Below are 20,362 nucleotides of genomic sequence, written 5' to 3' on the forward strand. Positions count from 1 at the left end.
GAGGCAGCGGAGTCGTCATAAGATACTCTTGGACCAAAGAATAAAAGGTACACACACAGTCAATAGACGTTTCCTAAGAGATCTTCACAACCAAAGGCTCATGTTTAGGGAGGCCGTGAGCTGCCATTGAAGATAGGTAAGAAAGGGGTTGGGATCGCCTTCATCAGGAATGCAATAGCAGGAATTCAGTTATCAGAGAACAGCCTGGTATCCTGGAGTCAAATATTCCTAGATCAAATCCTGAATTGTTGCTTGCCTGGGTTGAAATGCTTAATCCCCTGAACCTCAGTTTCTTTTGTGTATAAAAGGAATGATGCACGGCCTCATAGAACCAAAGTTAAGTGGTAAGTAAAATACTTGAAAGCACCTGGCACTTCTTGGGTGTCTAATAAACTTAACCTTCCCATCAAAGATAGGGCTGAGCTAGATACCCTCGGGTCTTCCTATTCCAGAGTCTGAATGAGTTTAGATCCCTTTCTGGCTACTGGAAAGGAAGGCTCACACCTGGGAAAGATAAAGAAGTTCAGATTAGGTAGCTGGATGGAGAAAAGAAAATGCTGAGAACGTGTAGAGGTCACCTCTAATACCCATCCACCCCTGCTCGTTCCCTCTTCTAGAATAAAGGGGGAAACAAGGTTTGGAATTTTAAAATCTGTTCTGAGGGACCTCAGTTTACCATGTGTACTGTGAAGGAATAGGACTTGATGTCCTCTTCCAGCTGTGGCTTCCGCTATAGGAAGGGGAAGCCGAGGATTCAGACAGGAGGCAAGGCAGTAAGGAACAACTTGTCAAGGTTCCCCACCCCCACGCCCAGCCCTCCGTGTAACGCAGGACAGCCACCTCGTTGTCGTCTTTAAGCTTCTTTATTGTGCTAACACTGTTGCCTCGAAGCTCAGAACTCACACACAAAACAAGTCAGTCCTGACCCCCACCTTCCCAGGGCTGAGGGCCCTCTGCCTTGGCTGGGGACTCCTGGCTTGTTGTACCTCTGCGGTTCTGGGATACCGACTGCTTCCCTCCCTTCCTCTCCCTGGAGCCCAGGGATGAGGGAGGGTTCTGAACTGTCTTTCTCCGTCCCCGCCCCCTCCTACTTCAGAGCCACAGGAGGCTCTGTCTCCCTAGCATCGCTGAGGGAAATTCCCCTGAACTCTCTGCCGCCAGGCGGCCGGTGAGAGCCAGGTCTGCGCCCGCCCGAGCCTGTCCCCAGCTGCGGGCAGAGAGCCCCCGAACCGCCTCCCAGCCGGGGCGCAGCCCGGTGCTGCGCGCTCACACTAAGAGGCCGTCCTTGCACGACCGCTGCTCGACCTGGACACAGTCGGAGCAATCGGCCGACTCCGCGCTCTTGACCTTGATGTAGACTGGGGAGGGGCCCGCTTCGCAGGCTGCGGAGGCTGTGCGGGGCACTAGGGCCACGTCGTCGGGGCCGCCGCAGGGCGGAGGTGCGTACTTGCGGCGCAGGGAGCGGCTGACGTTCTGCGTCGGATACCCCAGGAGGTGGGTGACGCGGCTGCCGCGCCCGCTGGCCTTACACCCGGGCGCCTCGGCGTCCACTCTGGAAAACAACAGGCGGGCGCGTGAGCTGGCTCCTCCACGGCGCGGCGTTGGCACGGCCTGGGCAGAGCTGGGGGCTCTTGGCAACCTCTCATCTCCCACGCCCCCCTCCACCTGCCCTTTCTCTTTCTCTCTCTCTCTCTCTCTCTCTCTCTCTCTCTCTCTCTCTCTCTCTCTCTCTCTCTCTCTCTCTCTCTCTCTCTCTCTCTCTCTCTCTGCCTCTGCCTCAACCTACTCTCCCCATCTCTGTACATTCCTGGGCAGGCGACCCTGCAGCGCCCCCATGCCACTATCCCCATCCTTTAGACCCCGCTTGTGTCCCAGCAGCTCAGGATACTTCAAACAGGCGCCCTCGGTCCCCATTCTAGTGTTTGGCTGGAAGGGGAGCCTTAATGATCCAGAAGTTGTGTCTCTCCTTTCCTTGACTAACCCTCACCTTGCACTCTGACAAGCTCTCATCGCCTCCTGTCCCTCGCTCTTCTTTCCCTCCGTCCCCAAGGCATTGCAATCATTAGCACTGCTATTCTTGTTCTATTTTTATTTCTACTTTGTTTCTAATATAAGTTATTAGCACTACTGATGTTAACTCTTCTTAAATAGGCATGTTGAGGGTTTTGCCGGCGCAATACAGGGGAAAGGTGAAAAGACACGGTCCCTGCCCTCCAGGAGCTTACAGTCTAGGCCAGACAGACCAAGGGATGCATAGACGACAGGAAGAAAAGAGAAGGCAGGGAGCAGAGGTGAAGACTGGAAGCAGGAAAGGGAAAGACAGAAAAGCCATGCGGCGAGTGGGCAGGTCGACATGCTGTAGTCCCAGCACTCCATGGCGATGGCGGGCAGGTTTGGGGTGGGATTCCCAGCCGGCCGATGGCAGACAGGGGTGAAGAGGACAGGGCGCCGGTCCCCCGCCGTGCAGCAGCATGCAGCATGCATCAGGTTTTACCTGATCTCACTAGCCAAGTCGCCGCCGCAGGCCCCTCCGCCGACCCCGCCGCCGACCCCGTAGCCAAAGGCACCGCGGGCACCACCAGCCCCGGCGCCTCCGCAGCAGCAGGCGATGATCCCCCAGATGCCTAGTGCCAGGCAGGCCAACATGAGCAAAGAGCCCAGCACTGAGCCGACGATCATGCCTACACGCTGGGAGTCTGTGGAGAGAAGTGGAAGCAATCAGGCTTCCCACAGCCTGGCACATGCCAGGGCAATTGTCTGTGGGAAAGAACCCAGGGCCCCGGGAAGTTCAGTGAGGAAGATGTGGGAAGGTGAAGGCTTCCAGCTGCTCTAGACAAAGGCTTAGCCTGACAGCAGGGCAGAGGCCACAACCCCAGGTACCTGCAACCCAACCCTCCCAGCCAGGGGACTCTCAGGGCTGAGGTTCATACCTGAGACTTTCACTTCCACCACGCAGACGCTGTAGCCCACATGGTTGGCCACTGTGCACTGATACAGCCCATCGTCATCTGCATTGATATTTTTCAACACCAGGTCCCCATTGCCCATGCCTGAAATTGGAAGAGCACCAGAGGGGTAGTGAGACCGAGAAGCCTGATCTCAGAGAGCTCCTATCTTTCCCAGCCCCTGTGGGATGGAGGATGAAATGATGAAATACCACTCAAAACAAAACAAAACAAAAAAACAAAAAAAAAAAAACAAGAAAGAAAATATTCATTCCACTCTAAATACTCCCCTTGCTGAGACAGAAAGACAGGGAAGAAGGAAGGACCCCTCTCTCAGAAAGAAGACAGAGTCACCATTAATTCTCTGTGACCTCAGGGAAATACATCCTGAGTCTGAGCACTGGTCCTTTCTATTATCCAGCTTCTCTAAGTGCTAGGAGCCTCACATCCGGGTGAATGGTAGTTACTAGTAAGTATCCTTTTTTCATCTGTTACAGAGGTGGTAGCCACTTGCCTGAGGTTTACCACCAATCAGCATCCTAGCCAGGATTCAAGGCCAGCTCTCCCTTGGACCGTGTTCTCTCCAAATTAACCATGCTGCTTTTGACTGACATCCCATTTATGCCTTCTCTCCTTCCCTCAATAGCAGCTGCTGGGATATGCCCAAATGAGCAGTCTCTCCTAGACTTAGTACCACTGACAGGACATGGAAGTCCCAGCAGGCCCCCCTTTCCCAGTCCTCTACTTATCTTCACTCTCCCTGGGATAGGCCCCACTCACCTTGATTGATGGAGCTGTGGAAAGATTCTTGATAAGAAAGTTCAGAGTGGAAGCTGTGCTGGGAGTGGTAGGACCCAGCTCGGTAGGGGTAACTGTGCCCGCTGATCTTGGCCCACTTGTAGGACAGGGGCTGAGAGCCTCCATTGGCAAAGCACTTCAGGACCACATCATTGCCCTTGGACATGTGGCCTTCGGTCCAGCACATGGGTACCGCAGGACGTGCTGTAACAAGACAGGCAATTATAAACCCAGACACCCAGCCAAAAGACAGAGCCAGGTTCACAATGGCCAACCCATTCTGAAGCCTGAGGAAGGGGAGCCCAGAATAATGTGGTCATACCTTGGACAGTGACAATGACCTTCCTGGTGGCCATGGTGGTCTTCTTTACCCGACACTCATATGTTGCTGTGTCAGATACCTGCAGGTTCATGAGGTTGATGGAGGCATCATACTGGCTGGGGTCTGAGGCTGCAAAGCGGACCCTCTGCTGCAGATGAGGGAGGTTGCCATGGCCGATCCTCTTGTCTTGATAAGTAAGAAACTGTTAAGAAGAGAAAGAGAGAGCTGTTGAGATAAACTGAGCCAAGGAGGGTCATGCAAGTTGATTGGGCAATTCACTGACCTTCTCTAAGACTCAATTTTCTCACTGAAGAAATGGAAAGGATGGTGTCAGGCACACTGATCTCTTACAGAATGAGTGAGAGCTAATAATATTAGATATTCTAGAGAAATATAAGGTCAGACCAGGAACTTCTAAAGTCGGGGGCCATACTTAATCTCCCCCTTAATATGGGGTAGAGGGATGTGGAATCCGCTGGCTGGATTCCCAGTTGGACAGCTTTAATCCCTGTTGCCTCATTCCCTAAAAGATCCTGGAGGAAGTTCGAGGCCCTGGTTTCCTCACTTGCCTTCTTCCTTCTCCCTCAGGATATTGGCTTCCCATCAGGTTTTGACATCACAGAGTAGACAGAGTACAGAGAATCCTGTGCCAAGCACTTACCACATTCTCCCTATGTGAGGGTTCTGAGTTGACTTGCATCCACTCAATGTCCAGACCATTGGGACCATAGTCCTCAGGATCCAGGATGTAGGGGCAGCCTAGCCTCACATTATCACCTTCTGCCAGATACATGACCTCCTGGCCATCCCCGTTGATCCTTACAGCAGACAGCAGTGCTGGTGAAGGGCGAAGTGGGTGGGGAGATGAGAACAGAAACAAATCTTGAGTAGTCAGTCTCTGCCACTTTGTACCTGTCAGCCAGAACTCAGTGGGGCTTCCAGAGGGGAGAGAGAGAGAGAGAGAGAGAGAGAGAGAGAGAGAGAGAGAGAGAGAGAGAGAGAGAGAGAGAGAGAATCTGTGTCTGTGACTGTGTGTCCCTGACTGTGTATCTGTGTGTGCATGTATCTGTGTCTGTGTGTCCCTGACTGCTGTATCTCTGTGTGTCTGTGTGTGTATGTGTGTCATCTGTGTCTGTGTGTCCCTGACTGTGTATCTCTTGTGTGTATGTGTGTGTATCTGTGTGTGTGTGTATGTGTGTACTGGCATTATCTATACTTAATATTGTTAGTTTATTCATATGGCAGTCTCTGGGCATCCTTGTGAACTTGTGTATATATTCTAGACTTGTGTAGATGTGCATTTGAATACTGTTTACATACATAGCTCTTGTGTTAAATTTATGTGTATACACAATGGTGCATTTGAATATATGAACATATATGCACAAATGTGCATTATATGTTTATTAGTCTTTGTAGCTACAAAGATATTCATACACATAACCTTGTAGTATATCTACCTACATATTTACATGATAGTGTAGGCAATTGTGTGTGTGCATGTGTGAAACACCCAAAGTTGTTAAATGTTCTATTGGAAGAAACAGGCTGTTGAAAAGCCACCTGTATGGGCTGGGTTTGAGCCTTATCTGGGTCAAGTGAAGCACTCCAGCCAGAAACAGCAAAGTGGATACAATGACGCCTGGCATCCCTTTCCATCCTGAAAATCGTAAGACTAGGTCTATCTGTGAGTGTTGGTATGTTTTATGTGCTCTGTGTGTGTCTGTTTGTGTGTGATGCATGATAAGGTATGCTGGCTATGTAAGTGTTCTAAGTGACAGCATATGCCTTTGCCTGACCTTGGGCAACTGTAACCTAGAGCCTGGCCGTGTTCATGTGCATGTCTTTGTCTATGGCAGCTTGTATATGTAGAATAAACCTTGTATGGTAAAGTGTACCACTGTAGACCGTGTGTCCTCCTTGTGTGTTTGTGTGGCTCCAGTATAGCTGCTCCCTCTTGCTTGCTCCCTTTGGGGCCCCTCCTGCCACTGAGTCAGAGTAGAAGCCCAGGGTTTGGAGCAGGATCAGGAAGCTTAGAAGTGAGCTCCTCCCCGCCCCCACCTCCCTACCCAAAAGCCTCAGGCAAGCTCTAGCCCCAACCGGTTAGACCTAGAGAAGAATAAGGGGGGAGTGAACCCAGGGCTCCACCCTAGACACTCAGCTCCCTGCCTCCCCAGTCTGCAGCACTCCCTCTACAAGCCCCTCACCAAGCTTCTCTATTGATGGCCAAGTTCTGAGTAAGTATGCTCTTTGGGTTCCATCCCAAAAATTTAGGAAGCCTCTCCCCACTCCCCTACCCTACCCCCCGACACACAGGTATACACTGTCCTGGGCTAAACAAATTGACACAGGTATGTTCTTTCAAGCCCTCAAATGTGAATATATGACCATGCAGTCCCTTATTGTTATTACACACAAGCTATTAGATCTATACACAAACACACATCTACAGGCAGAGTACACACTAATCTAAGACACACCCACTGCAAGCTCTTGTGGCTTCCTGCGCGTCCATTCAAGACCAGACATATCTGCAGAAGCCCTGAGTTCTGTGTGTAGCCTGTCTCTGGAGAAGCCAGGAGGACCTTACATTTTTCCCCAATATCTCGAGCATCATCAGGCCTGCCCCTCCTAAACCATGGCTAGCCCACAAACATGTCCTAATCCAACAGACTCTGAGTTATCCTCCAACAGGCAGTCTGGATTGTGGGACTCTAACGGGACCTGGAGATGCCTCCTCCAGCCTTAGGCCAAGAGAATACCAGCTCATTCCTAAGATAAGGATCCTGATGCCATCTGCCAGATCCTGAGGCAGCAAGAGGCAAGCCAGGGATGAGCCAGAATTCAGCTCCACCCCGGAGATGAGCCACTGGAAACAGATGACGACAGGGAGGATTCCCTTTACCTACACCATGGAGGTCAGCCGGACAGAGGGTAAGTATTTAGAGAAAGGGGTTTGGGGAGAAGGGACAAGCTGGAAAAGAATGCTGCCACCCCACGCTAGATTGTCTTGCTCCAATTGTCCTAGGCCGTGGAGCCTCGCCCTAGCTCCTAAAGCTCCTTAGATGCTTTCTCAGCCTCCTCCCAAGGGTTCCAGCCTTTTTGTACCTCCTCCCACCCCTTGGGAAGTTGTTCCTGGCATATCACCCGGGTTTATATTGTTGTGACACTGGGGAAGGATTTCCAGGGAATGTAAGAGAAGAAGGCAGCTTGCATGGAGAGAAGAGCCTATGCAAGTCGGTGTAGAAAAGAATCCTAGACAAGACTTGGAGAAAGAGGGACACTGGTAAGTCAAGAGGCTGTCCAAGGAACTGGTGATTGTCCCTTATAAAATCACCAGGGCTGGCCACCTTCTGTGAGGGAATATCACCTCAGCAAGCGTCTGTTCTAAGCTAAGAAAACTATCCTAAATTTTCAAGCTGATTTTAGCCTGGAAAGGGAAGCGAGAATTTAAAAAGGCAGCTCAGAAAGTATCGGCACGCAATTCCACATGGCAAGCATCTTAGCCCACATACCCTCACGCAGAGAGCACACACGGAGATGCCTCCAGCTCTCCTGGCACAGCCAGGGCTTCCTGAGTAGGCACTCCCTGAGAAGCCCTCAGCAGAGAAAGGGTGCAGCAGGCATATAGCCAGAAATGCAACCATCACACATACGCACGCACACACAGGCACACAAACTCCCATACACAGAAACATAATGAAACAGTCCTCTTCTCTGTCTCTTTCCTCATACCCTTCATTGTACATCTGGACCCCACAGGGGGCTCATGCTATTTTCAGCTATTTTCAATATTTAATAGGATGTCCCTTGCTGAGACTTGCCCAGTCCCGGGCAGGCAGCCACAGTATCCAAACCTGAGCCCTGCCTTCCAGAGAGGTGTCCCAGAGAGGTGAAGGGGAGTTTACCATCCATCCTGTCCACATTCTCTCAGCCTCATCCCAGGACTGTGGACTCTCTGGGCACGTAAGGCACGGACCAGCGGCCCTCGGCCTGGGTTCTTACTGGCTATGATGAAAACAGCCCAGCATACGAAGTGCTTTTAAGGCAAACAGCTCTCTTGCCCAGTGCTCTGACTTGGGTGATCTGGCCCTTCCCCTGGGAAGAGTCTGAATGAAACGGATCATTGCCAGGCTCCTCCCCAGCTCCCACCCAGAGCTGCTGCTCACCTGATTCATCCCCTGCCTGCAATTCCCACCCACCACTAACTCCGTATCTCCAAGCAAGCCCTATCTCCATCTCCCAGCGTGGAAACATCACAGAGGACACCTGCACACATATACGGGCTACACACACTGTCAACGACACCATGAAGATCTATTCAGAGGCCTCCGCACTCTGTCCCAAGCCTTCAGGCACAGGCTGTCCTGAGGAGACAGACGCTCCCTTGGTAGTATCCAAATCAGTGTCAGCAAAGTGAAGGTAGACAGTTTCTGCCAGTGCCTTGTTGGCCATCTTTGAGGCTCTTCTGTGAGCTCTCATTTATCCCTGACCTCCTGGCATAATGCTGAGCATCCCTGCCCCTGCCCAGTCCCATACCTGGGCTCAGGCACACGAGTAGTAGATGGAATGCTCCTCGAACTCCCATGTCTCTAGGCTTGATCTTTCCTCCGCCTGAGCTGGGTTCCAGTGGGCTGATGGTGGTTGGTGGTGGGTGGATGGGGCAGGTGGAGGGAGGGGGAGCGGAGGGCCCAGACACTGCCCGGGGTGGCAGGAAGGTGCAATGAGTGCCAGGCTAAGGAGCAGCCGGAGTTATTTCTATAGGAGGGAGGGGGCCTGGTCCCCGCCTAGGGGAGGAGCCCGAGTAGCCCTAATTAGCAGGGTGACAGGATGGCCTACCCAGGCATTACACAGCCCTCACCCAAGCTCTTCCCTGTCCCAAGAGTAGTGCACGGCGACCAGCGGGACTTGTAATTAGGCACCTGTTAAACCTCCACTTCCTCCTGGCCAGGTCCTCAGGGTGACAACAGTTGCCCCATTTTACGGCGTCCACGGAGCTCCCCTCACCACTCATTTGTTGCCTGCTTCTGCTTCCCTAGGGGGAAGTGGGAAAGAGGAAGGAGAGGCAAGATTTGGGGAGGAAAGGATGGCCAGGATTTGAAGAGTTACTACTGACCAAAGACACCCCAAAGCAGCCTAGCTTGCGCCCCCATTGCAGACCCATATTTCCAGGTCCAAACCCCTTCAAAGATCCCTTGCTTTCCATGGAGACCACGCCAGGTCAGGTCTAAAAGACAGTGTACCAGAGAAGGGATGCATCTCCCATGATGGGACCTGAGCCTGGAGGGAAAGCCCAGGTGACAGGGAATACTGGAATGTAGCTTTTCTCTGTCGTTACAAAGAAAGTGGGACCTCCTGGGCTGAGGAGGGAAAGAAAGGGTGTGTGTAAGAACGGGATCTTCCCTTGCAACTACTTCTCCATCTTTGGTGACACAAAGGTCATCCCCAAGTTCCAGGACCCCAGAGAGCAGGAGTTGCTAAGATGGGTCTAGATCCCTACCTCCACACAGATCTAAATCAGTTCACCAAGGCTTGACGAAGAAGGAAGAACGGATCAGGGCATTTGGGGGGAGTGAGAGACTGTGAAGGGCGAGGGGATGTTTGAGGTGAGCAGGAGAAGAGGTCATGTGAGTGTGTATATCTCTCACAGATATGAAGGTAGAAGAGTTGAGCCCCACTGTGTGCTTTCTTCAAGGATTTCTTGGACTCTCATCCGGGCCCTGATGGTTTAAAGCAGGCCCATGTTAGCAGGGGTTATAATCCCCTAAGAACAAAGACCCTCAAAGCCAGGACTAACCAGTGGGCAACTACAGTCATCAGGGTGACTAATCCATCACAGTTCTAGGCAGTTAGGTTGAAGCTGGAGTGGGAGAGAGTCTTAGTCAGCAGAAGGGGGCAGGCCAGCCACTGTTGGTTGATCCATGGATTCAGAACCGTTCCTTAACCTTCCCTGGATTCCAGGACTGTCCAACAGGAAGCGAGTCATGAAAAGCCTCCTTCTATAGGTTGGCTCCCTCAAGGGATCCCAGAGCCTCCTCCACAACTGACCTGGGGCTCAGGAAGGGCAGAGAGGGAAGAGTCTTCAGGAGAGTTATGGGGTTCAGGAATGTTGCCAGGGCCCACCTCCTTGGAAGAATAGGACAGAACAATAAGGAAGCACAGGAGTCCACGCGGCTCTGTGTCCCAAATCCTTTTACCCAAACTGCCAACAATAACAGGTTGCTCGAGGGCCCACCAGATGTACACAGTGGCTGTCCTCATTTCCTTAACTATTTTTGGATTCATGAGGTTGTCCTGAGCCTTCTGGAAAACAAGGGTCATTGTCCCCATTCTACAGGTAGGGACACAGAAGCCCAGAGAAGCAAAGATTCGGTTCAGTTGCAGCTACTGGTTAAGTAGGGGAGAGACAGGCATCCTGACTCTCAGCCGGCGTGGTCCAAACCAGGGCTTGGTAGCCATATGGACTGCTGCACATCAGAGGAAGAGCAGGAAGCCAGTGGTGAGTGGAGGGGAAAGCAGGAAGGGCCAGGATTAGAGAGAGACCAAATGGAAAGGGAGAGAGCTGTGGTTCCACTCAACTGAGGTGTAGGGATTCATTTGAGCTCTGGATTTGAGTTAATGTGCCATGATGGCTGCCCCTGGGGTTAAATTTGGGGTTATTTGAAATTATGGGTGAGGTTGAGGCCAGATTTGACGTTAGGATTAAAGTTAAGGCCAGTATTAAGGTTAGAATTACAGCTAGAAGTGCAGCTTGGAGTTAAGGCTGGGCTTTGTGTTATGATAAAAATCCATTTTTTGGTGTCATTTGTAGATATGCTTAGGGATACAGATTGAGGTAAATCAAAGGCTGGGTTGAAATTGATTGAAGATTTGTTACAAATGAGTTTGAATTAAGTTTGGGATTAAGGTCAAAAGATAGTGCAGCTGCGCTTAAAACATGAGTGAAAATATATATGATCAAGAGGGTTCAAGGTAATCAAAAATGATTTTTTATGATATCAAAAGATACCAGTGTCCTCTTGCTAAATTCTGGTTTGACTCAGGGCTGGAAACATACTAGTCGTACATATTGGTGTACCCTATGTCTGAGGGAGGGACTCAAAAGTGCATGAGCCATATGAAAGGGGATGAAGCAACTTAATCCCACAACAAATGTAACCTCTGAAGTCCTGCTCTACCACCTGCTCACAGCCTAAGGAAGCTTCCAGATGCAGGAAGCTATGAGTAACCAGTGGAGTTCTGAAACCAAAAGATGAGGCCCGTCAGAGGAATTTACTGGGGAAGGGACTGTGGAATCTCAAAGAGGCTGAGGTTGAGGGGTTGAGAAAGAATAAGGACCTAGTAATCGATGCTTCTAGAAAAATACTTTTGAGGGGATCACAGAGAATCTCTAGAAACTAGAAAAAGCAAAGCATCAACTTTGTCCCCCTTGACCTACTGAAGCCTAATTGTCACCTGCTTGTAATTTGGAGCCTATAAACAAAGCTGTAGGTCTTCCTGCCCTATGCCACACGGCTTTGGGGGTGGGGTGGTGGAGTAAGGGAATTAGGCATATAGGTCCAGCCTAGTGTTTCCACCTTCTGAGACTGGGCCTCATCTTCTGCAAAGGAGGAGGGTGCCACTCCTGAGAGCCACCCGACTCTAACTCTTCCCTTGCCTTGCCCTCACCATCTGTCTCCACCCTTAACTAACTGTTTTCACCCCCCCACTTCCTTTTCATATCTCATAAAGGTCCAGGCTGATCTCAGAAAATCTTGGACTTCTGTGCCAGGAGAGAGTAGCAACCTCAGAAATAAAAAGTCAAAGATGAAAACCTAACAGAGACAGTGAGGGATGAAGGAGGCCAGACAAGGCTTCAGAGAAGCCAGAGCCAGTTTCTGAGATGGAGTACAATCCAACCCAGGTCCCTTTAGAATTCCGCACAAACCCCTTGCTCTTCTCTTCCTGCCTGACTTGCCCCAGCTTCTCCCCCACGCTCCCGAGGTACAGGCTCAAGACCCCAGCTGACTCAGGACTACAACCTAACCTCCTTCTAGACCTTCCTCTCTCATAGCCTCTCCACTCCCTCTTCCATGCCTCCATGTAGACCTAGCACTCACCCCAGAACATCTAGGGAAGAGTAACCCAGCAGAGAAAGTCTCTAGGGAGGTTGGGAGCAGGAGTTAGGAACTATCACAGAGAGCGGTATTATGTAGGTCTCAAAGCAAGATGGTCACAGAGAAGCTGGATTCTGGATACCAAGGGGCTACAGCAGCTGCTGACTCCCACCGGATTTCAGTGAAGATAATAGGATGAAGGACTACTGGGTGAGGCTAAGGGCAGGGGTTCAGAGATTGTGGGGTTCAGAGATTGTGCAGAGGATATAAGGGGATCACTGTAAGTTCTGACAAGGAGGGTTAGTCAGGTGTGAGATCAGTGCGAGTGCTTAAGTTTGAAGATATGCCGGTGGGGCTGGGGATTGAAATTTACATCAGGTCTTCAAGCAATAGCTTGAAACACAGACAACCCAAGGATCATCTGAACCCATGGCCCAGCTCCTGAGACTCTGTGTTTTCACTGGCTCCCCTCAGAAAGAGGGGGACTGCAAGAGGGAGCCTGGGTATACCCAAATCTCTCCCATCAAGCAGTATCTTTCGGCTGATTGTGGTTCACACAGCCTTGACTTCTGAAGAAGTGGCCTGACCTACCACTTTTAGCGGGGTCAAGAGTGGTTGACTGAACACCATCAGTTGAAATTGTCAGAGGGACAAGCAAAGTTGAGAGGGCGCCCCTCATAAAGAGTGTGTGGAATCCTGATGACAGAGCTGAGGAAGAGCTGAGAGGCCTTGAAGATAAAGGTGTCCTCACCTCACAGAATTCAGCTACGTCTCCATTCCTCAGACCTTCAGCACTTCTGTAACTACTGGACTGCATGCAGAATGTGTGTGTGGTGGTGGTGGCGGGGGGGGGGAATAAAGAAGACTCAGCTCACCTCCTACAACCTCCCCACTGAGAGACACGGACAAGCAAAGAGACCCTTAGTCCATGATGTGATAAATGGTGCTAATAATATTCATAGGGTTCTGTTTGGTGGAAATGATGTTCAGGCAGAGATCCAAAACACTATTGATGATGTGCCCATAGAGAGAACTAGAGAACCCCAGAGGTGACCAGAGTTATGTCTCAGTGCTTGGGAAGTATGCCAGGGTCCTGCCAGACACGATTCAAAAGAATGAAACCAGGAGAGACAGCTGCTGATTATTCTTCGACAGAGGAGATAAGATCCTTGGGAACTACACCTCTTGGAACCTTCTACTCAGACACTAAGTCATTCACAGAGATCATAGCCAGGTCCTCGGGACAGCTTCTACAGCTCAGGCTGATTGGCCTGGACCACGTGTCCTTGTGTGTGAAGACAGATTTTGTGATGAATTAATCCATATATGCCCATTGGGACTTCGACTTTTGGACTTGTGGGAATGAAATTTACTTTTGCCTCAATACTTGGACTTTCCAATCACATATCTTCAAAAGGAAGCTGTGGTCTCCTCAACCCCCAGGGTGGTCCCAGGCCTGTCCTGCTCTGAACAACTGTCCAGAGCGGTAGGAGGTGGAGGGAGGCATCGGAAGAAAACTAGTATTCAGTTCAAAGCTTTCCCCACTAAACCTGACCAGGCAGGCCCTCACTCTGCCCTCCCTGTTTGTTTCCTGTTGCCTAGATACCAGGATAAAGGACTGAGTGAGAGGTGGGGCTTCTCTAGCTCTGCCAGGCCTGGCTGGAGAGGGAAGGGTTAACTGTCAGGAGAACCATAAGCCCTGCCCAAGCCTCCCCTCCTCCCCCAGGTTCCTCCTTCCAACACTTCCCCAGGCAGCCTCTGCCGAGCCCTGGGTTTTCAAAACCACAGGCACTTCCCCAATAAGGCTCGCTATGCAGAGTGGAGACAGAGGACTTTGGTCCTACAGAGTCTGTACCTGTTTTGTGTAGTTCCAAAGAGTGAGGCTAGGGCTGTGCATCTGATACACAGGAAGACACAGGTGGACTCAAGACTGAGCTCTCTGAGCAGCAGGGCCTGCTCTGGGATGACTGGGTTCCATTAGCGGGTAGGTAGTGGGCATCCTGTCTCGCGGGGGACTGTGAGTCAGACTGTCCAGCCGTTTGGCTAGGGTTTACAGAGAAGGCTGGAATGCTGGCAATTCTCTTAGGTCTCTTCTAGCCTTAGTTCTCATAATTTGTTGCTCATTCCCATCAGCCCAGAGGCAGACTTTCTCCAGCAGTCATGTAGAAAATAAAAATAAAAATCTTAACGTCATAGCTCTGGTTTCTTCCAGGCCTTCCTCCTGTCATCAGCTCACCTCCTCTTTCTGGGAGTCTGAGAAAACCACTACCTCAGCTCCATCACTGTCCCAGCTCCAACGCCATCAAAGCCATTGAGACAAAGGCCACCCTTTCCAAGAGGAATGTAGACATGAACGCAGGAGTCTGTACCTCCAGAGGCAGAACCCAGCAAGCAGAGACAAGAGCAGGAGATGTGGGCGTTAAAGCAGAGAAAGGGGGTGAACTATTTAAAGACAGACAAATTAATCTTGAAATTCAGATATTCCAGGAAACCTTCACACGATATCCTGGGATGCATCTCAGTATGGAGAAGGGGATGTGGGTGAACTTTACATAGGAAGGGACCTGAAGTCTCTAGGAGCAGTTGATTTTACCGTGCTCCTCCCCCTATCCCCAAACCACCCCCTCCACCCCCAATTCACAAGAATATAGCAAGAGAGGTGTGGTCAAAAGAACAAAAAGTGAGGAACTCTCTGTCCCTAAGCCTCCAAGCCTGTGTGCCAGACTTCTTGTCTGAGACTTCAGCGTCTCTTTCTTCTGTCACCTAAACAGAGGCCACCTTTCTTCACCCCCCAAATCCCTGCGGGGCTTTGAACTCTGAGAGCCCCTTTCATCCGAGCCTATTCAAAATGCTTTTACTGAGAGCAATTAATGCCCAGCTGTGGCCCAAGTCACACATGGGGATGCTAAAGCTTTCGGGAGCACCGAAGGACATCCCAGCACCCCACTGAGTCAGGGACTACCTGGCTAAGCCACCAGAACCAGCAGCTGAGTCATGCATGACTGGAGCAGGTGCAAAGGCTCAGAGACTGCCCCCAAGCCAGCACAGAGCATGGTGCAGGCAACAGGCTCATGGGGCAGGTAGGACACAGAGCCAGGCAGCACCTGGGGCACATGTGTCCAGAGGCAGCTGCTTGTTAAACATAGGAGCCCAGTCTCTGGGTTTCCTAGGCTGGACCAACCCAGTCCGGCATTGCAAGTTCTGAAGGATTCCAGAGGCATAAGACAGGTTAAGAAATCCTTAGAAACCAATACATACCTTTATATAAGACAATATAGATATAATATATAAAGGAATCTGACCCTGGTATAGTGATCAATGCATTTAATCCCAGTACTCAGGCGGAAGAGGCAAGTGGATCTCTGTGAATTAGAAGCCATCCTGGTCTACATAGTGAGTTCCAGGATAGCCAGGGATATGGAGAGAGATGTCTCAAAAAAAATTCTGCTACAATTAAGTTACTAATAGTTTATGCACTCAAACAAACAAAAAACAACTTTACATCAACAAAGACAATGCACCAACACCAATGCACCTCATACTTCTCTCCTGATCCCCCACACACTCCCCTGCAGCCTCCCAGATAACCCCAAGGCTGATCAGTGGCTTGGAGGGGAACAGAAGCTACTTGTGTCTCTGAGGATGAGGGCAGTTGAAGTCTCCTTAACTGAAAAAGCTCAGCAAAGGGCCAAGAGCTAACCTTTAGAGCCAGGACTGAGACTGGTCATCCCTGATGCCTGAGCCCTCAATGCCACCCCTGCTCTTCACCCCCATCCTGCAGACTGTACTCGCCCAACTTCCTGCTGGCATAGCCATTGCTGCCACAGATGGACCCGCCAACCCCTTCTTCAGCCAGGTGGCTTTTTAAAGGACATAGGCCCACTGTCCGTCATCATGAGGAGGATTAGAGAGGGGCTAGAGGTAGAGGGAAGTTTGGTAGTAGAATGCTTGACTTGAGTATGGGAGGCCTCACATTTATTTCCAACAACTAAAAAAAAATATATATACCTTATAGAGAGTGGGTAAAAGGTTTGTACAAGATGACAATACAGAACCGCCCAATGCCCCCTTACAGCTTTCAGAACTGCCCCACTTGTAGGAACTGGGATCCGGTGGATGAGCTGACTGATTCTGAAGGCTATGGGAGCTGTGTAGGGTGTATCATGAATCTTAGCAGAAGAAATCAAATCTCTCCTCCACATCGCGGGACAATTCTAACATTTTAAAAAGGTTAATGGGCCAGGAGGGGTAATCTTTTGTGATTCCCTCACAAACTATCTTCCTATTCTTAGTTGACGATAGTCCTTTCTCCAGAGCCAGACCTTTATCCGTATGGCCTAGACCCTGCCCAGTCTGTCTCGCTCTGGAACCTTGGGCTCTCTCTGCAAGCCACAGACCTGCATTTCACCAGCTGTAGCCTGGTCAAATGCCAGGCTTGCTTCACAACTGTGAACGTGGCCCATTTTTCTCTATGTAGACTCAGTAGTTGGTAATAAGTATGAAACACCTCCTTCCTCTCTAGCTTGCCTACCAGAGGGGCCCATATTTTTTCAGCTCTGGGAAGGACAGCAGGTATAGAACCAGCCAAATCCTGGGTACCAAGGATGTTTCTGGCTTTGCTAAGAAAGAAAGTCCTCTGAAATAGATGATGCTTGCTCTGGGGTCCCAGCGGGTAACACCTGAACAATCCGTGGTGCCAGTGTGCCAGCTAGAGACAGGCTGGAGTCCTTGATGGCACTACCAATGCTTTCCCTCCTAACCTGGGCTGGGTACCTCATCTTCCAAGACCTTTAGGGAGGACTGTGTACACTTCTTTAGGTCAGAGGGCATTGGGTTGGGGGGGGGGGCTACAAAAGTAAGGAAAGAAGCCTATTCCCCATCCAATGGCGCTTCCCACCAAGTTGTGTGAAAGCCACAGTCTTCCAGTTGAGGATGGTGGAGACAATGACTGGAGAAGCCACTATGTCCAAGGAAGAGGAAACACAGGAAGCAGCTTGTGACTCTCCTTGGGCCCTATGAAAAGAGGACTCTTGCCCCAGGCCCTTGTAACCTGGCGTTGTAAACACCCAGGACGCACCCAATTGTCCTCTCCTCCTTGGTACAGGATGCATAGAGGAAGATAAGACTGGACTCTCAATCTGAGCCGTGGAGCAGGTCTCTGGGGATGGGGGAGACAGGCACCACAGTGATGATTTTAGATGGGCAGAGAATTATCTCCATCATTGAAAGATGGCACTCCAGTTCCTAATGGAAAATTTGACACCCAAGGACCTTCTAAAGATATATGAAATGGGTGAAGCTGAGGGGAGAATCAGAAGCGCAAATGAGAAGCTTCCAGAAAGGGGGACCAAGTCTACTATAAACCCTGAGCGCTTTGATGGTACATGACATAACAGGTATTTCAGTAAGTACCTGAAATTAATGAGTAAATGGGATTGGGACGAGGTAGGCAAAGTTTAAAACAGAACTGGCTTTGAGGAGGCCCACTCGTGAACTAAAGTGAATTGAGGATAACAGAGCCAAGAGTGAGGTCTAGCTGCATTTGGATGAGGAGCTGGGTCCTGGGCATACCTCCATGAGAACAGGGTAAATGTCTGTGCTGCAGTACTGCTGGGAGTTGACAGGATCTAAGCAGGAGAGGACTGAGCACAGAACAGAGAGCCGGGGCTCACACACCATCCCCTCCTTACATGTGGGCTGAGTCACAGGAGCCCAGGATAAGCCAGCCTCGGCTATTCATGCTCCTCCCTCTCCAGCTCTGCCTCCTGCAGCCCTTTGACCAGCCCTCAACAAAAGCCTATCTTTACCTCTGCCTCAGTGCCCCAAATTCCTACAAACTGCGTACAGGGCCAGGAGGCAAGAATGTACTGAACATGGACAGAGCATATGATTACGAAAAGGCCAGGCGCATCCCAAGAAAATGGATCTCACTGCTTAGGAGAGAAAACTTCACCTGAGCACCATCTGGTTCCAGAGCCCGAGCGTCAGGCCGGCCCATGTTCAGGTCCCCTGTAATTTATTTGATCCACCTTCAAAGCCCACTGGAATCCTCATGCCCACAGTAGTAAAGCCGAGCTGTTCCTCAGAGAATAGAATAGTTTTAATCTGTAACTATGAAATGTCTACGTTAGCAGCAACTGTAGATGCCCCAGGGACCGGCAGAACGTGTGCCCTCCCCCCCAAAGACCATAGATGCTCCCCTTCAGTTTACAGAAGTGGTCGGCAGGATGTTGGCTTTGCGCTCAGCTTCGATGCAGTATTTCTCGGGAAGGCCGGTTGCTCTGCCGGGAGAAACACACGGCATGGATTAGTAAAGTTCCGCACCAAAGGTGTGACAGAAGAAGGCAGGCCCTGGGCCCCCACAGTCTGGCACCCTGTCCCCCAACCTGTTCCTACCATCTACTCACTAAGCATTTTCTGGCCAACGTCCTATCGCACTGCCAAGGAGCTATCAGTGAGTCAACAAGATGCAGTCCTAGAACCGTCTGCTAGAACCCCTTCAGCCCCAGTCACGGTTTTCCGGCCTGCTATACCACCTCTTTGGGGAACAGGAGAAGAGCAGAGAAAGCAAGGAACCCAGTGCACCTCAGCTCTTCCAGCTTCTGTTTCTTGATGTCCTCAATGCGTTCACGGCGCTTCTGGGCTTCCTCCTTGAGGCGCCGGCCCTCTTCGAAGGTAGCGAGCCGGTCCTGCACGTGCTTCTGCTGGTTCTCACGCACCTGCCGTCGGAGCTCGTTGGCATGCTGTAAGCACCCCATGGCCTTCTTCTCCTGCTCCATCTTCTCCTTCTCGATCTGCTCTCTCTGAGCCCTGGGGAATGAACAAAAAGGATGCAACTGTCTGAGCTCCTAGGTGACCCTTCATTGGTCACGCTTCAAAGTCCACGGCCGTCCAACCTCCAGGCCCCAGGGAGCAGACTAAAAGTGCTCCTTTGTGCTTTCCTCTTTCAGAACCAGATCTGTTGTCATATATCATAATGTTGAGATTCTTAATAACTTCTAAAGTGTTTGTTTTATGTCATGGGTGTTTTGTGTGCATGTGTGTTTGGGCACCACGTCTATGCCTAATGCCCTCAGAAACCAAAGGAGGGCACTGGATCCCCTGGGACTGGAGTTACTGAGGATTGTAAACTGTCATGTGGGTGGTAGGAATCCATCCTGGATCCTCTAGAAGAATAGTCAGTGTTCTCATCTGCCGAGACATCTCTTTAGCCCGTAGTATTCTTTTTTTTTCCTTTTTTTTTTTTTTTTTTTGGTTTTTCGAGACAGGGTTTCTCTGCAGCTTTTTTAGAGCCTGTTCTGGAGACTCTTGTAGACCAGGCTGGCCTCGAACTCACAGAGATCCGCCTGCCTCTGCCTCCCGAGTGCTGGGATTAAAGGCGTGCGCCACCACCGCCCGGCTCCCGTAGTATTCTTTAAACAAGAATCCCACAGTCTAACAGTTCGCTGAGCTGTGTAAATTCGCAGATGTGTTTCACCCAATGGGAGCTCACCCTACTCTTCTTGCTAATAATGCATTTAAGTCCTCTCTAGGCTGACCTAAGTTATCTTCCTTCCTTTCCTCTTTGATGATAATGACATCAGCAAAACCAAGCAAGAGTAAGGAAACAGCGTCTGTAAGGTTAGCTCCACTTGAGTTGCTGGGAGAAGGCAAGAACTCAGTCTGACATCTCCCTGATCCCTTATTGACTGATGTCTTCACATTCCTTCTAAGGATGTCTTCTAGAAGAATACTTTGTAGACCCTAACTAATATCAGGGAGGACATCTCTAATGGCATTCAGAGAAGCTCAAATGAAATATATTTACATCTTGAGGAAATTTGGTCAGGGGCCATCTAACCTAATATCAGATGTCTTCTCAATACAATCAAAACCAAATTGTAAAACTAGCTTAGGCAGGGGCTTCTCACCTGCCTTTCTCCCACAGGCTCACTTGTACCAAAACAAAGATTGCTCCCCCTGCCGCCAAAGCCCACTGTCACCTATTCATCTCCTTACTGCTTTACAAAAACCCATCCCACGTGGGGAACATCCTCAGGTCCTGACAGCTCCTCTAGCCATGCAAATGTCGCCCCCAAATCCCACACCTCCATGGAGCCTTTCCCAATATACAGGGAGGGGATTGCTCATCTCCATGCCCCCTCCGTAGTTAGACATAAAATGCCCCACAGCCCACCCAGATCTGGGGCAGGAGTGTAACC

General features: G+C 50.5%; 2 protein-coding genes across 2 annotated transcripts in view; both read right to left on the reverse strand.

Annotated features, from left to right (window-relative positions):
- Positions 1-1,266: 1,266 nt before the first annotated feature.
- Vsig8 (V-set and immunoglobulin domain containing 8) lies at positions 1,267-8,653 on the reverse strand. The gene is made up of 7 exons (XM_038309505.1): positions 8,605-8,653; positions 4,727-4,902; positions 4,066-4,267; positions 3,726-3,947; positions 2,931-3,050; positions 2,495-2,696; positions 1,267-1,552 (listed from the first exon to the last, which is right to left on the reverse strand). Exons 1-7 carry the CDS (start codon positions 8,651-8,653, stop codon positions 1,267-1,269), a joined length of 1,257 nt encoding a protein of 418 aa, XP_038165433.1.
- Positions 8,654-18,293: 9,640 nt separating this feature from the next.
- Cfap45 (cilia and flagella associated protein 45) overlaps positions 18,294-20,362 on the reverse strand; it is a 34,840-nt gene continuing 32,771 nt past the window's right edge. Inside the window, exons 13-14 of the mRNA XM_042054004.1 lie at positions 18,747-18,971; positions 18,294-18,442 (exon numbers count right to left, since the gene is read on the reverse strand). Coding sequence (XP_041909938.1) covers positions 18,364-18,442; positions 18,747-18,971 — 304 coding nt within the window. The 3' untranslated portion in view covers positions 18,294-18,363. The remainder of the gene's footprint in view (positions 18,443-18,746; positions 18,972-20,362) is intronic.

This window comes from Arvicola amphibius, chromosome 12 (assembly GCF_903992535.2).
Source record: "Arvicola amphibius chromosome 12, mArvAmp1.2, whole genome shotgun sequence".
Classification (NCBI taxonomy): domain Eukaryota; kingdom Metazoa; phylum Chordata; class Mammalia; order Rodentia; family Cricetidae; genus Arvicola; species Arvicola amphibius.